Source organism: Cornus florida, unplaced genomic scaffold (assembly GCF_030987335.1).
Source record: "Cornus florida cultivar Cherokee Brave unplaced genomic scaffold, ASM3098733v1 CherokeeBrave_3.0.0_Hap2_Chr01, whole genome shotgun sequence".
Lineage (NCBI taxonomy): Eukaryota > Viridiplantae > Streptophyta > Magnoliopsida > Cornales > Cornaceae > Cornus > Cornus florida.
In genome coordinates, this window is record NW_026775571.1 from 10,362,169 (window position 1) to 10,377,407 (window position 15,239).

The 15,239-nt window shown below is 35.2% G+C and overlaps 1 protein-coding gene across 2 annotated transcripts; it reads left to right on the plus strand.

Moving 5' to 3' along the window:
* The first annotated feature begins 3,619 nt into the window (after nucleotides 1–3,619).
* Nucleotides 3,620–14,548, plus strand: LOC132286880 (uncharacterized). 2 transcript variants are annotated; one of them, XM_059789329.1, is made up of 5 exons: nucleotides 3,620–3,735; nucleotides 4,792–4,934; nucleotides 11,212–11,407; nucleotides 13,894–13,913; nucleotides 14,233–14,548. In XM_059789329.1, exons 2-5 carry the CDS (start codon nucleotides 4,822–4,824, stop codon nucleotides 14,261–14,263), a joined length of 360 nt encoding a protein of 119 aa, XP_059645312.1. In that variant the 5' UTR covers nucleotides 3,620–3,735; nucleotides 4,792–4,821; the 3' UTR covers nucleotides 14,264–14,548. The 2 variants fall into 2 exon arrangements, with proteins under 2 accessions (XP_059645312.1, XP_059645384.1); XM_059789401.1 differs by having other exon boundaries at nucleotides 3,645–3,735; nucleotides 4,776–4,934.
* The last annotated feature ends 691 nt before the right edge of the window (nucleotides 14,549–15,239 follow it).

A 15,239-nucleotide genomic window follows, 5' to 3' on the forward strand; every position in this document is an offset into this window, starting at 1 on the left:
TGTATTTAGCTTGGAAATCAACGTTGGATTAGTAAGTCGACTGATCAAAGATGTTTTGATTAGTTAATTAAACTACAATGTAAACTAAATGGATGCAAGGTAAAACAATTGAAGTAGAATGGAATATAGAGAATATATGAGAAGGATCTTAGGATTTAGAGGTCACCACTAAGCACCACCTTCCTAGACACTCAATGTTTAATGGATAAGGGGGATTATATGTTGCAATACAAATGTGTGTCATTAATTGATTCAACAAGAATGGATGACTAAATAAGTATACATTGTCTTGCCAAACTAGTGAATAGCACAACATATCGAATTAAGTCATTATTCCTTCTTTTAAGTCCACAATCAATGCACATCATTAAATCAGAGAAATATACTACTTGTATTCATAAGTATGGAACATCAAACAACAAGTATAGATTGTCCACCTACCTAAGAAAGTAAGGCAACTACACTACAACTAAGCTAGTGACATGAAGATTAAACTAATTAAACTAAGGGTATGGTACAATCCATCAAAAAATAAGTATAAACCATCAAATAAACATCAAGAGTATTCTATTTAAGCACCATGCGTTGACCATCACTAGATTCATGATATCAACACACATAGACATGCATCAATGTCACAAAACCTAGAGATAAACACATGAACATCTATTCTAGCATACATAGACATATGAATAGAATGAAATAATCAATTGGAAGTATTAAACTACACAAATCATTGTAGAAACAAGATTCATATATATATATATATATATATATATATATATATATATATATCAAATGTCAAGACAAGAAATACAACACAAATCTCCACTAATTACAAAACATCAAAGTCTAGGAGACATGCTTAGGGCTATCTTTAGCCCCAAGATAATGGTTTAGCCACTCATTGATGTAGTCATCCAACCCTCAAGGGCTATCTCCATGGTAAGAATGATCTTATTCTCTTTGATGGAAACCCTAGATGAGTGGAAAAACTCTCTCAAATGGTGTGTATCTTTCTCTAATCTCTAGACTCCTCCAACCTCTGTTGTATATGGTTCCTCTCTAAAGTCTCTATGTTGTAAAATGACCCAAAATCTTTATATAGGTAGCTCAAATGTCACACCCAATAGTCAGACTTATGCACTAGGAGCTCTAAATGATTGCATCACGAGCACACCTTTTAATTGGTTGGAACTTTGTTTTTCTCACACTTGAGGAGGTTCGATCGATCACAAGGATGGTTCGATCGATCGAATTATGGCAGCGCCTTTTTGGAATAATGACAAAGCCGAGATATTTTTGGGATATTTTGGGAAAAGGACAAAAGTAGTAAGTGCGGATAAAATCAAAAATGTCCCATCGATCGAAGGAATGTTAGATCGATCAAAGAGGGAAATTTCCTGAGAATAAGGATAAGATACTCAATCCATCTTGGCATGGTTGGAACGATCACTGTGAGATCATTCGAAGCTTGGTTTGATCGATTGAAGAATGCTGTTTTCTACCAATTTGCTTCCACTTTGCTCCTTTCTTCCACTAAGCTTGAGATTGCATCTTTTATGTTCTAATTCAGCTGAATTGACTTATTTTAGGGATAAGTGCCTGAAAAGGGAAATAACATGAAATTAGACTAAAACGGAAAAATAAGATAGAATAAGGTTCTAAAACGTTCAAGCTTAAGGGGTTTAAATGCGCACTTTTCAGCGCTTATCATAAACTTTATAGCTCATCACTTTGTATCCATTGCTTGGAATAGACCTTATAGCTCATCATTGAGGTTTGAATATTGATCATCTATACATCGCTCAATGAAAATATTAGTACTTAAATATCATTAATGGTTTGTAATCATCAAAACATTAGATTGACCTTTAAATAAAATATTTAGGGCCAACAACATTAATATGATTTAAATGATACTTTTAATAGTGTTATCACTTGAATGGTAGCTTTTTTATATATATATTATTCTTTATTGTAGGCCCAATATAATGGACCCATCATTTTAGACAACAATAGATTGCAACAGATTTTATTTTTTAATGTAAGGAAAGAAAAAAAAAAAAAAAGAGGTAAACTGGCTTTAGACAATAATAGATTACAGGAAACAACTTTTGTTTTTTGGTGTTTCCTATTTTTTGGGTTTTGTTGAAATGTTTAGACATATCTTTACACATGTTTGGTGTAAGGACTTGTTGAACTTGGTTGCTGGTTGGTGAATGTGGATATTATGTTGTTGTTGAAGGGTTATAATGGTTATGGTGTAATGGCAGTTTATGTTTTGATGAAGTGACAGTTGGTATATAACTATTTATGTTGCTGTTGAAGGGTTATAATGATTGTAGTGTAATGGTAGTTTATGTTTTTGATGATGTGACTTGGTATATGAAAATTTATGTTGTTATTTAAGGCTTATAATGGTTATGGTAGTTATAATGCTATGCTATTAGGTTTTTAGTGCATTGTTTTTACTTACAATCCAAATTTGTTTCATGTATGAATACACAATCTTATGATAGCTAAGAAATAGGTAATTCCATTACATTAATTTACCATTACATTGGTTTAAATAACCACACAATCAACATTGCAACAACACATGAAAAAAAAATCCAACATGAATACAACAATGTAACTTGTTCCACCATTCATAGTCCTCATAGTTGCTACAGGTTATGCGCTAACATAGTCATCATTGTGCAAAAGTTCCAACTCTGCATTTCTTATAGTAACTTGAGCTCTCAAAGTTGAAATGGTCTGCATTGCCATCTCTCTCTCCATATGGTTCTAATGAAGTTCTCTTTGAACTTCATTGTGTTGGGGATCAATCTGTCTAAAAAATCCATAACATCCTATAGGATAACTTCCACATTCATAAAATTTGGGCCTTAGATTTTCATGTGTTGTTGTTGTTCTCAAAGGCAATTTCAATTCATAATAGCAATGCAAATTATTGTATAATCTACCATGATGTGATACATCAATAGAGTTTCTTGATGTCATTGAGGGCTCCATATTCCTACAACAACAATAGAGAGAGAGAAAAAATAGATATATGATAATAGTATGCACATGTCACACACTATATAAAATACTAATATGCCATAGTATGCACATGTCACACACTATATAAACATAGCAATATATATATATATATATATAAATAGCAATACAAATATATATACTGACCTGAGAGAGCGAGAGCAAAGAGAGAGAGAGAGTAGAGGGAAGAAATGGGCTTGATTTGGTATGGGGAGAGGCCAAGGTTTATATATAACATTAAAGGGCATAGTGGTCATCATGGAGGGCAGTTTTGGCATTTCTATAAAGTAATCAATCACGTGCATAACTTGCTCACTAGAAAGAGTAATACGGCGTCTGCTGGGTGGCAATATGCTCATGAGTATTTTGCTCATTTGTGTAAACCTCATGGTATTTTGCACTTTTGCCTAATAGGTATTATGATGTATAGGAATTTTCTTTATTTATTTAATATTATTATTTTTGTTTTTATTAAAGCACTAGTCAAGCTCGAACAAGAAGTTGAAAACGGGGCAAGTGAATCGGGTAAGATTTGACCCGTTTCAAGCAGGGTATGGATTCACTAAGATTCGACAACGTATGAGACAGGAGTGTTAAACAATGTGACCGACCTCAAAAACAGCAAAATCCATCTCAGATTAGAGTGTAGAGCTTCTTCTCATACGATCTCCATCTCCGGTGAACTTGAAGGTAATACGTATACATATATGTATATGAACACGTCTATACTATGTATAATTCTTGTTTTATCTGCCTTTGTTTCATGTCTTCCTCCAATCTCTATTAATATATACGGGACGATTGGGGCTTGTTTGTGTTAGAAAATTGGCGTATTGGAAAGGATTTTAGGTTTTTATTTTGGAGATTTATTCTAATTCATAAATCTGTGATCACCGCTACTTCTAATTACTTGTTTATATATATATATATGTATATATATATGTATTGATATATATGTGTGTGTATGTGTGTTCGCATATAAACATGTATACATCAATTACGTGTTATATCGTTTCTCCCTCTGCAACTTCTAGTTCCAGTGACAACCATTAGTCTATGCAAATCCATGGAACTCCCTTTTATTTTTTGGTAAACCAAAACCAGGAAACTCTCAACACTGCTTTCTTGAATTTCTCTCCCTTCTGGATAAAGCCCTAAAATCTGACCTATTTTTCTCTTGCGTGAAGAATCTCGTCACCAGATTCTTCTTGCCGGATGCCGGTATTCACAGCTTAGTGAATTAGTATTCGTTTGGAACACTTTAGGGATTAGTTTTGTGCTATATAGTTCTTTATAGGTTCAATATCTTTTAGAATAGGTTATTTTATGAACACTTTAAAGTTCCCCTCATAATCCATTGCATTTGGGAATTTGAATTGAACATTTGACTCATCATCGATGGTGTTCTCTTATTCCCCAAGGGGTTGGCCTAGTTGGCCCTTGTAATCCATTGCATTTGGGAATTTGAATTGAACATTTGGCTCATCATCGATGGTATTCTTTCATTCCCCAAGGGGTTGGCCTAGTTGGAAAAGTCTTGGGCCCTGGTGCCTCATGAAGCATTAGGTCTCAGGATCTATTCTTGTTAGGAAAAAAAAATTCTCTTATTGATTTAACTCTGATTGTTTGGTTCTGTGAATTAGTTACCATTTTTTGTAGTTAAGTGTTTTTATGAAAAATTCAATACAGGATGATGGCTTTTAATGAATTCACTTAACATTAATTTTTAGTCTTCATTACCATCAGATTTTTGCGTAAATTGCACAAGCAGAAGTTATGGCAGGTGGTGATTCAAGTGCATCTGAGAAGAAATCAAGTGAGGCCTCGGATGATGTACCGGCCTTCAATGCTGAGAATATGATAAACAACATGAAAATTGTCAATTACAGGTGCGTTTTTATTCCTCATTGGAGTTGGCCACTGTTCAGGCCAAACAATATCAAATGAATGAAGAAACTAAGCAGTGTTGCTAGCATTCTGTAAACAGATTAAAAAATTATTTTTATATTTAACACATTCAAATTGATTGATGTCATCTAGAGTCTAGATAACTCGCTATAAGCATTTCTTGATAGATATCTTTTAAAGGTCCTTTTAAGAATTTATAAATGTACATAATTTAATCCAGCTTCCCGTTTACTAGTATTTTTTGTGATATTCTTTTAGTCTTGTTTTATCAATGTGCTTGAATTGCTCTGCACTGTATTGTATACATTTTTTTGCATGCAATAATTTGATTACCAAATTTTATTAATTGCTATTGTTATGCAGGTAGTTTTTTTTTTTTTTTTTTTTTTTTTTTTTTTTTAGGCAAGCATGGTTATTATTATTATATTAAGATATGAGCATCCACTATGAGGCTCTCATTTGCAGTATCACAACAGTGGATGTATTATGGTATAACATGACGTGCCCACTTTTTGTCGAATTCTTGCCTTTCTACAGGCTAATGTGGTCTTGGCTGTTTGACAAGGCTGCTTCCTAGCAATATTTGTTGTGATAATGTCATGTATCTAATGACTGGATGAATATAGAGGTTTTCTGGTGTATGTACCCATTGCCCAATATTTATACTGCATGTTGATTGTACATGCTGCGCCAATGTATGTGTGATAATTTTGTATGCTAGATTAGTTGCTTCAAGATGTGGCAGATGAAAGTTAAATTATTAAAGATTGCAATTTGAATCTCCATGAGATGAGATTATTGCTACTTAACACGATTGGATATGGCTCATGTGGATTAAATTTCTATTAGAGATATGATTAAGGAACCTACATGGTAGTCTCTGAAGGATGAGGACCATAACCCTAGGCTCTGATAGAGAATTAGTGCATGGTTTGTGATGTAGACCTAGAGGGGGGTGAATTATTGTCGGTTGTTTTAACTATTTTAATCAAATTGCCAATAATCTAAAACTTAAGTTAGAATGATATGACAAAAACCTATAAATCCGTCATGCCTTGAACATCCCAATCATAAATATATGTAGACAACAGAAATCATGCACCAAGATTTTTACATTGTAAACCCCAAAGGAAAATCAAAGGGGATCTGGTCTAGTCAAAAACTCAGATCGAATCCATTATACGAAACAGATGTACGTCTAGGTTAACAGTTGAAAGCCGTTAAAACTCCTAATTACCTCATGACATAGACTATTCACCCAACTCACTCAAGTTTTCAGGGCCAGGCACAAAATCCACTCTGTCAACAGATTATGCTCCTCACACAATCTGCTTCTTCAATAGCACTTTGTTCTCCAGACTAGTTGTCCACCAAATCTCTGAAGGTTGAGTATTTAGTGTTTAACTTCAATTAAGCGCATCAGCAATATGTTGTCAATTCTGGTCCTAATCCAGACCAAGTTGCTAGAATGATTGTTTGAGATGTCTGTAATACTATGGGTTTTAAGCTTGCTGATATTCATACTTTCTCATCTAGCTGATACGGCATCTAAAGTGAATAGCTGCTGGATTAATCAGTTGTATAGGTGGTGGTTGATTTGGGATGCTGTATATGGGAGTCTTAGTATGGATTCCGTTGAGAACTTAGATTATGTTTGCTTCTTCAATGACGGCTTACTTAATGCTTGTTCCAGCCAAAGATATTGGTTACTAAAAAGTCGCTATTTGTTGTCTGGATGCTCTGTATTGTGGCCTACTCCAACAGTTGGTGGCCTTCTTTCTGGTTGACAAATTTTGTTCCTTCTAGGCTCTGTTCTTATAGGTTTGGTGTATCTTGGTTTTTGCTTTTTCTTTTTGCTGGTTTCTTTCTTATTAGTAAAAGTTTACCTAGGAAAAAATATATATATATATATATACATATATGTTGTCAACACATATATTACTCATCAATCTTTATGTAGGATAAGAAACTAAATTATATGCACTCAAAATAGCCTCACAGGATATTGCTCTCTATTGTATTTTCTGTGTAGGTTTTCTGAAGTAGTTGAGGATTTATAGAGAAAATAAAGCAGTAGAAGGATTGGGATTGTAGAGTTTAAAATAAAAAAGGAAATTGCTTTTCTGGATAGGTTGATCGAAGTTCCCATGTCAATTGATCCAAGTGTCCAATAGCCCTCAATTGATTTGTCAATCAGTCTAAATGCCCTGTCCAATTTATATGTAGATCTTTTTTTTTGTTGGTAAGTGATATATATGTGAAAATTTTGAAATGCAGTAGTTTTCAAAACTCTTAATGCATATAAAAAAGGATTTAAGAAAATATAATTTGTGAAGCCCCAATTGATAAATGCATGAATTATAATTTGGTGATTGCATATATTCATGTCAAATTATTTTTGTATCCTTGGATTTGCATATTACAGTTCTGGCCTTGGTTGTATCTACAGTTCCAACTCTGCTCTACAATAGGCAAGCTAACTTGAATCCAACTTTCAAAAATCTAACTAAAAACAAAAAATAAAGTACAGACCCTTGTTTTGATCACAAAAATTTTCAACTTCAGTTATATTGACCTAATAGCCTCTAGAACATTTTATTGCATGCTAGTTTTGACTGTTTTGTTTTTAGTGTCTTACTAGTCATGCTGCCAGTTCCAAGCCAAGCCAAAAAGTGGAGGGTTCTAGTGCCATAAAATATTTAAAAAGATCTTTATGAACATGAATCCTTGTTTAGGGCAATCTTGTGATGGGGCATATTTCTCCCTTTCTTTTTCTTGGGAGAAGGAAAAAAAAAAAAAAAAAAGAAGTACAGAGATTATGGATTAATACATTCATCATCATCCTTGCCTTTATCTAATACGAACACAGTCAACCACATGGATTCTCTTCTTCCACTCTTTTCTATCACAGGCCATATCTTCTAATAGATTTGGTTTTTTTAAATCATTTCCTATCACTTCATTCCATGTTAGTTTTGGTGTATCTCTTTGTCTCTTACCCTCTATGCAAATCAACCGTCCTCTCCTCACACGTGCATCTATAGGTCGGCGTTGAATATGCTCATACCATCTATAAGTCTGCTCTCTTATTTTCTCACCAATAGGTGTGGCGCCTAATTTCTCCTTAATCCTTTGATTAGTAATCTTATCTTTCCTAGTTATTCCTAACACCCATCTCTACGTTCGCATTTCCACCACAATATGGATTAATTCTTATCTTCCTGCCCTTTAGGATTGCTACGGTTATGCATGCCTTGATTTTTGACTGCTATCTACTTGTTTGCGGGAGATTGACTTGGGACATGCTCTTTTTGAGTCACTTTCAGGATTCGGAGTTGGAGGAGGCCATTGGGTTCTTGGAGCTTTTGTATCGTCAAGAGGTGGCGGGTGTTGTTCCTGATCATAGGGTGTGGATTCCCTCTTCCCAGGGTCGATTTGATGTCCGGTTTCTTTATACATGCCTTTCAAATGTTCCAAGGGCTCTTTTCATGTGGAAAGCAGTTTGGAGATCGAAGGCCCCTCTTAAGGTGGCTTTTTTTGTGTGGACAGTGTTGGGTAGCATGTTGACTTTGGGTTATCTGAGGAGGAGGAGACAAGTTGTCGTCAATTGGTGTTGCATGTGCAAAAGAGATGAGGAGACGGTGTATCATCTACTCCTGCATTGCCCTGTGTCTCGGGATAGTTGGGGGTTTACTTTTAGGGTTGTTTGGGATTCATTAGGTCATGCCAAGGTCCCTAGAGCTTTGGTGGAGGCTTGGAGAGGGTGTACATTGGGGGCCCAAGCTCGGGATTATTGGTGGGTTGCGTCCTTATGCATCTGGTGGTGCTTATGGTTAGAGAGGAATAGGAGATTTGAAGGAAAGGAGACTCCTATTGGGACTCTTAAGTTCTCTATTTTCAGCGCCATAGTTGTTAAAGGTTCAAGGCGTACAAAAGCGCAAATGCCTCCTGGAGCCTGAGGCGCAAGGTGAGGTGCGCGCCCGACTGAAGTAAAGCGCACGTTCAAAAAAAAAAAAAAACAAAACCCACCTAATAAAGTATCAAAGATGCAATAGTATATATAAAGATGCAAAAGCCAACTAAATGAATTACTTAAGTTCAATATTCAACATAAAGATGTCAAAGCCAACTAAATCAAATACTTAAGTTCAACAGTGAATAATCAAACATATTAACATAAAGATGCAAAAGTCAACTAAAGAGAATTATGAAATAAAACCAAAACAAACATAGACATCATTTCTTCCTAAGAAGACGACACCAACTAATCTAAATATCATCCTCGTCATCAATAAGCATAACATCATTTTGATCGTCACTTAATGATTCATAATTCTCAGGATCCTCTTCCATCTCATCTGAATCTGCCATACAGAGCTTCAAAGCAATATTAACATTTCAATTTAAAAAGGCAAAAAGCAGAATATTATTGCATGCAAAAAACACATGGATTCAGTGTTAAGTTTGATGTTAATTTGACTTCAATTTGGTGTTACAATTTTGAGATTGTCTTCTACAATTTAGAGTTCACTTAACTAATTATTTCATTTTAACAAAATTAGATAAAAATGCATTTCCTCAAACAGTCAAACCAATAACATTTTAAGAATGGAACAAATACAGGCATAGAATTTGGTTGCATGATTTCATGAGATCCGAAAAAATTTGATAATGTTTTTTTATATTTTTATTTTATTATTATTATTATTATTATTATTATTTTTTCAGGTGTTATTTGATAGACTGATAGTAGTAATTTAATTAAAGAGACAACAGAATTTTTTTAAAATATAACAGAATTTTTTTAAAATATATATTTTAGGTCTATCTCTGAGACTTATTAGTCAATGTATGACATATGATGTTGTTGCTGGTGGTTAATTGTTAGGATCATTAGATCTATTCCATAATCCATTTGTGGAAACTTGATTATTAAAAAAGTATTTTCAGACATCATTATTGTGTAGAATGTGATCACAATCGTAAAGGACTGAATTGCCAAATTAATTGTGCTTAAATAATTCCTAACATTTAATTTCACCCCAATTCACTTTTAAAGGTTTAGTTGCTGGGAAGACGAAGGGAAATTCAGCTACCATGTAAAGTGTCGTGGAATTTAAAATCATTGCAGGGATGAATGGTAAAAAAAAATAAAATAAAAATACCAACTGTTATTTTAAGATTAAAATAAAATAGCACATTAGCAACAATGCAACATAATAAATCTATCACAGTGACTCCAGAGTCTCCAGACTCGAGAAAAAAATAAATAAATAAAAATAAATAAATAAATAAATAATAAAAATAATAAAAATAAAAATAAAAATAAAAATAAAAAAAAATCTGCCCAACTCAACTCAGCGGAGAGAAGAACAGAGGAAAAAAAAAAAAAAACGCAGAAGAGAAGGAGGAGAGAAGAAGAAGAGAGAGAAAGAGAAGTTGGAGAACTTACCGGCAAAGTCGCCGACGCAGATCCGGCAGATCTGAGGCAGATCCGAGAGCCAAGTCGCTGGCTCGCTGCCTGTCTTCTTTGCTTTACTTCTGGGTCCTCTGTTGTCCAAGTCTTTGCTTCACTTTTTTGCTTTACTTTTTGCTTTACTTTGACCTTTTTAACTAATAAAATAATAATATAATACAAACAATAATAATATAACAAATAAATGAATAAACAAACAAAATCAATGCAACAAAATAATTTAAAATTGAGCAATTCCTACAGGCGCACCTTTATAGCGCCTGTAGCCTGGCGCCTGTGGAGTAAAGGCGCACGCCTTCTCTAACCCATGTGACTTAAGACAATACAAGCGATGGGATGGCGCCTGGAGGCGCCTTGCGCCTCAGGCGCGCGCCTTCGGCACCTTTGACAACTATGTTTAGCGCTCTTTTTTGTTGGGTTCTAGGGAGAAATTGTAAATCTGTGGAGGAAATTGTTGATATTTTGGGCTCTTTGAGTGTTTAGAGGCCCCATTTCGCCTTGTGTTTCTTTTGTGGGATGCTTCCCCCTTTTGGGCTCTTTAATGCAATCTTACTTATCAAAAAAAGAAAAAGAAAAAAGGATATGAACCTGCGTTCAACTGAATGGGGAAAAATGATTTGCCTAGCTGGCTCCAAGTAGTTGAGGATTTACTTTTTGTTGATTCGTTCCGTTTGATTTGTCTCTACATTACATGTTTTATTGTGTAAGTTGATTTCATTGTCATCTTATTAGTCCTTGTTTCCTGTTTTCAGCTAAAATCTGAGGTTTGCTTGTTTGTGCAGCCGAACATTTATGTCTATCATTGGTGGAGTCATTGCTGGAATTTTGGGATTTACTGGCTTGAATGGATTTATCTTCTATTTTCTTGCCATGGCAATTACTTCAGTAGGACTTGCAGCCAAGGCTGGGTTTTCCACTCATTCATACTTCGATTGCTGGAACCGCATTATACTTGATGGCTTTTTGGGCGGGCTTATGGTACACTTCTCTATTATTTATCAATTTTATTTGTTTCAAGTTATTTCTTGTTAGGGTTTTTGATCTACATTCACTCAAATGTTACCGCATGTGTAGCATGCTGATTTGTTCCAAGTGGTCAATTTTTATTAATTTATTTTTTTTGGCCTGAATTTTTTCATCTTCCTTAACATTATTGTCACTGGCATTTTAAAAGAAGGTTGTGCTGCTTGTTCCCTAAGAAAAGGCTATTCAATGACATTTCTTTCCTCCTCTTATTATTATCATCATATATTCATGAACTATGGGCCAATCTATATAATCATGGCACTAAACAAAAAATAAAAGAACCTTATGTTGTGGTTGTAAGAAGCTTCAGTATTTGCAAGTTGGAACCAAGAAAAGAATTACTATGATTCTTTGCAGAAAATGTCTCTCCAGTCCTGTCAAAATACATATACTTTGCAGGCTCAAATAAGGAAAGGGCTCTGGTTGTATGTAAATTTATCATCCTGGCAATCACATAGACTCATTAGTTGTGCCTGTTAAAGACTGGTATTCCAAAGATGCTAAAACAAGTTTAAGTGAAATATTTTCTAAAGTGTTTTTCTACACAAGAAAAAGGTTCTTCATAGTTACAAATTTGATAATACACCAGGATATGTTGCCCTTTCCCCCCTCATATCTCCACTTGCTTTAAATAGATTACTCCTATAAATGAATGTATCATGCTCGTATGCAATCTGACCTAATTTAACTTGGGTTGATAATGCACCAGTGCAATTTTAGAGACAATTCTATTTTCCAACCCAAGGCAGTGATGTTTGAGGCTATGTTACATGGACTTTTCAAAAGTAGGTGAAGTACCCGTCACACAATACTCAGACATGGGTATGGGATCTGTGTTTGACACTTTTGGATTGACATACACCTAAAAACCACATCAAGTAATTCAATTTATTGTATTTTTGCTTCAGAATGAATGAAATGCTTATACTAGACACCATGTTACATAAAGACTTTATTTTACTATAAGAAATAAAATAAAATAATTAGATAATATGAATATTTAGCAATATCCATGTGTCCTATTTGGGGACTTCCCGTACCTGACACATGGATGCATACCCCGTACCTGACACAGGTACCCGATTTCAGGTAGCATAGGTTCTGAGAAATGAGAAATATTTTGGAAGATGATTAAAATGCTTTCAATTTATTGACAACCTTATGGTTTGGATAGAGGAGGGGAAATGTGTAAGAAAGGAGATCTGATAGATTGTGCTCAGATGATAGCCCAAGCAGTATGAATTACCAAAAGATGACTAAGAGCTTAGAGACTAGTGCATCAGCCCAAGGTGTCCAGGAGCACTGGTAAGTTCAAGCTCTATTCTTAGCCCATTGAATGGGCTGCCTAACCTTTCATAGGACCCCCAGGAATGTAGAGGACTACTGGGTTACAATCGCATAACCAGTTACACTACCAGTGGACTGTCAAGCGACAGGACCTGCATCATTCAGCCTCCAGGTTTGGGCCAGTGAAGCCTATTCTTCTTTAAAATCATGTTAGTATCTGCTTTTGCCATGTGTCATATTTGTGATGTCAGCTTTCTCCTTGTTTGCTGGTCTGGTCTGATTGCAAATGGTATTTTAGAGGTTGGACCACCTCAATTTGCCTCAAAACACTAGCAGCGATCTAACAGCTTCAGAAATCTCTAAGTCATCCTCACGATCCCGGAGCCCTGTCTCCAACTTGGGCCTGGTTATGGCATCAAGGTGGCTTAGGAGGGTTTGGACAGGCTTGCGGGGACTATTTAAGGTTTTATACAACAAAATAATTAGAATGCCCATAAAGTGCATTTTCAACACTGCTAAACGGTCTGGTACTTGCTCATATCCTTACTCGAGAGGCCAGAGGCGAGCGTAGTGTCTGCATTGGAAAAAGAGTGTTGGTTGTGTGTGCGTGGGTAGGTGGGTGGGTGGGTGCAACTTCTCTCAGTACAACGTGGATCCCTAAATAATGCCAATATGTGTCCGAGTCCCAATAATAGTTCCCATTCTGAACAAGTGGGAAGTACTTTCTTTTGTATTGGGCCAACCTTTAGACCGAGTGCATGCATCCTAACTTTTTATTTTCCCATCCTTGAATGGAATCAGTCTTAAAAGAGCAAAATGAAAATCGTGCTTCCCAATTTATCCAAAAAATTGTCCAAAAAAGACTAGCATTCTGACTATTTTATGCAAATTCGTACTTCCTAATAAATCACTATTCCTGGTTGGAAATTACAATTTTACCTAAATCTGGCCCACTTTGGGATCCAAGCACCATAATATATAGATTCAGAGGGTTGAAAGGGCCTCTAGTAAAGTTAGTCTAGGAGAAATGGGGTGCCTGCCAAAGTTGTTTTTACAATGACACATATCTTTGCCACCAGCATTGATTCACTACTATGTTCCATTTTCCTTCAATATGTTTACCGACTGACATTCTCTTATTCTTTTTGCAGTCATTCGTGCTGTTCTGGACGTATCCTTATTTTTTCTTTTCCCGGTGAATTCTATACATTATTTATATTGTTTTTCCGTATCTTGTGTACACAAAGAACATGGAAAAATTATCTACTCCTGGACCAGTGATCTTCCTGTGGTGGAACTCCATAACATGTGCTTCCATCAAAATAAGTCAATTTTGTGTGGTTTGAGTTTCACCGACCGCACCAAGGTGCATCAAGAGCAAACAATTATTCCTCAAACTGTGGTTTTTAAATGTTTAGTGGTATTAGAAAGTTCTAAATTCTTCTTTTTACCGATTTTATGATTTAGCAACTTTCCTTGACATATGAAAGATTTGCTTATGACATTGTGCATATATTCTGAGGAGACGCCTGCTACCTGCTGCCGGGAAGGATGACGGCTGCTGCTGCTGCTGCTGCTTGTGGTAAATTTGGTAAACCTAATATCTGGGCTGGTAAAAGCCCATGATCCAGACACTTCCAGTTTTTGGTAGTTCGAATTCCATGTTAAAACAATTGGGGTGCTGAATTTTTGTCCACCTGAAATTTTTTTTTAGTCTTAAAGTGATTGTTATCTTTGTATCATCGTGCAAATTCATTCCAGCAATTTGAATTTCTTTGGCAATGAATATTGGACTGATTGGCTCTAGTAATATCTCCTCGTCTTTGCCTATGGGAGGTTAAGGGTTCAAGTACCCATTGGGGGGATAGTTCTTACTTTTTGGGTCGACGATGGTGGTGTGGTGTCAGGCCTCTTAGAGCACCCCATGATCCACCATTGGGCACATGTAATTATCCCGTCTCACATGCATTGGGCAATTACCGGGAAATTCCCTGGGGGTGGCCCTAGAGAAATTCAAACCCTCGAATTTGAGGGTATAAACGTATAAAGTGGGGAGGGTATGCCCTCTTATATATGTATGCATATGTTGGACCCTGAGTCTTAAACGATGCCCGATGTTGAATTTATAATTTCTAATATGTTTTCATAGCTGTTATTGTTTTTATTCAAATTCTGTTCAACATTTTCAAATGTTTGGTGGTCTATATGTATTACAGATTTTTTTACAAAATGGGATGTAGTTTCAAAACCTAAAAATGACTTTTCCAATGACTTTTTTGAATTACTATCAAATTCATGTCCAAACAAATCTTGTGCATAAACTATAAACTTCTGTAAACAAGTATATGCACATACATGAAATTGATGTATATATGCACCTATACATGTAATATATATTATGAATACACTATTTTTTTCATATATATTTCAACTTGCATGTAATGTAATTTTTTTTAGTTAAGTACTTGCATGTAATGTTTATCTATGTATATAAACA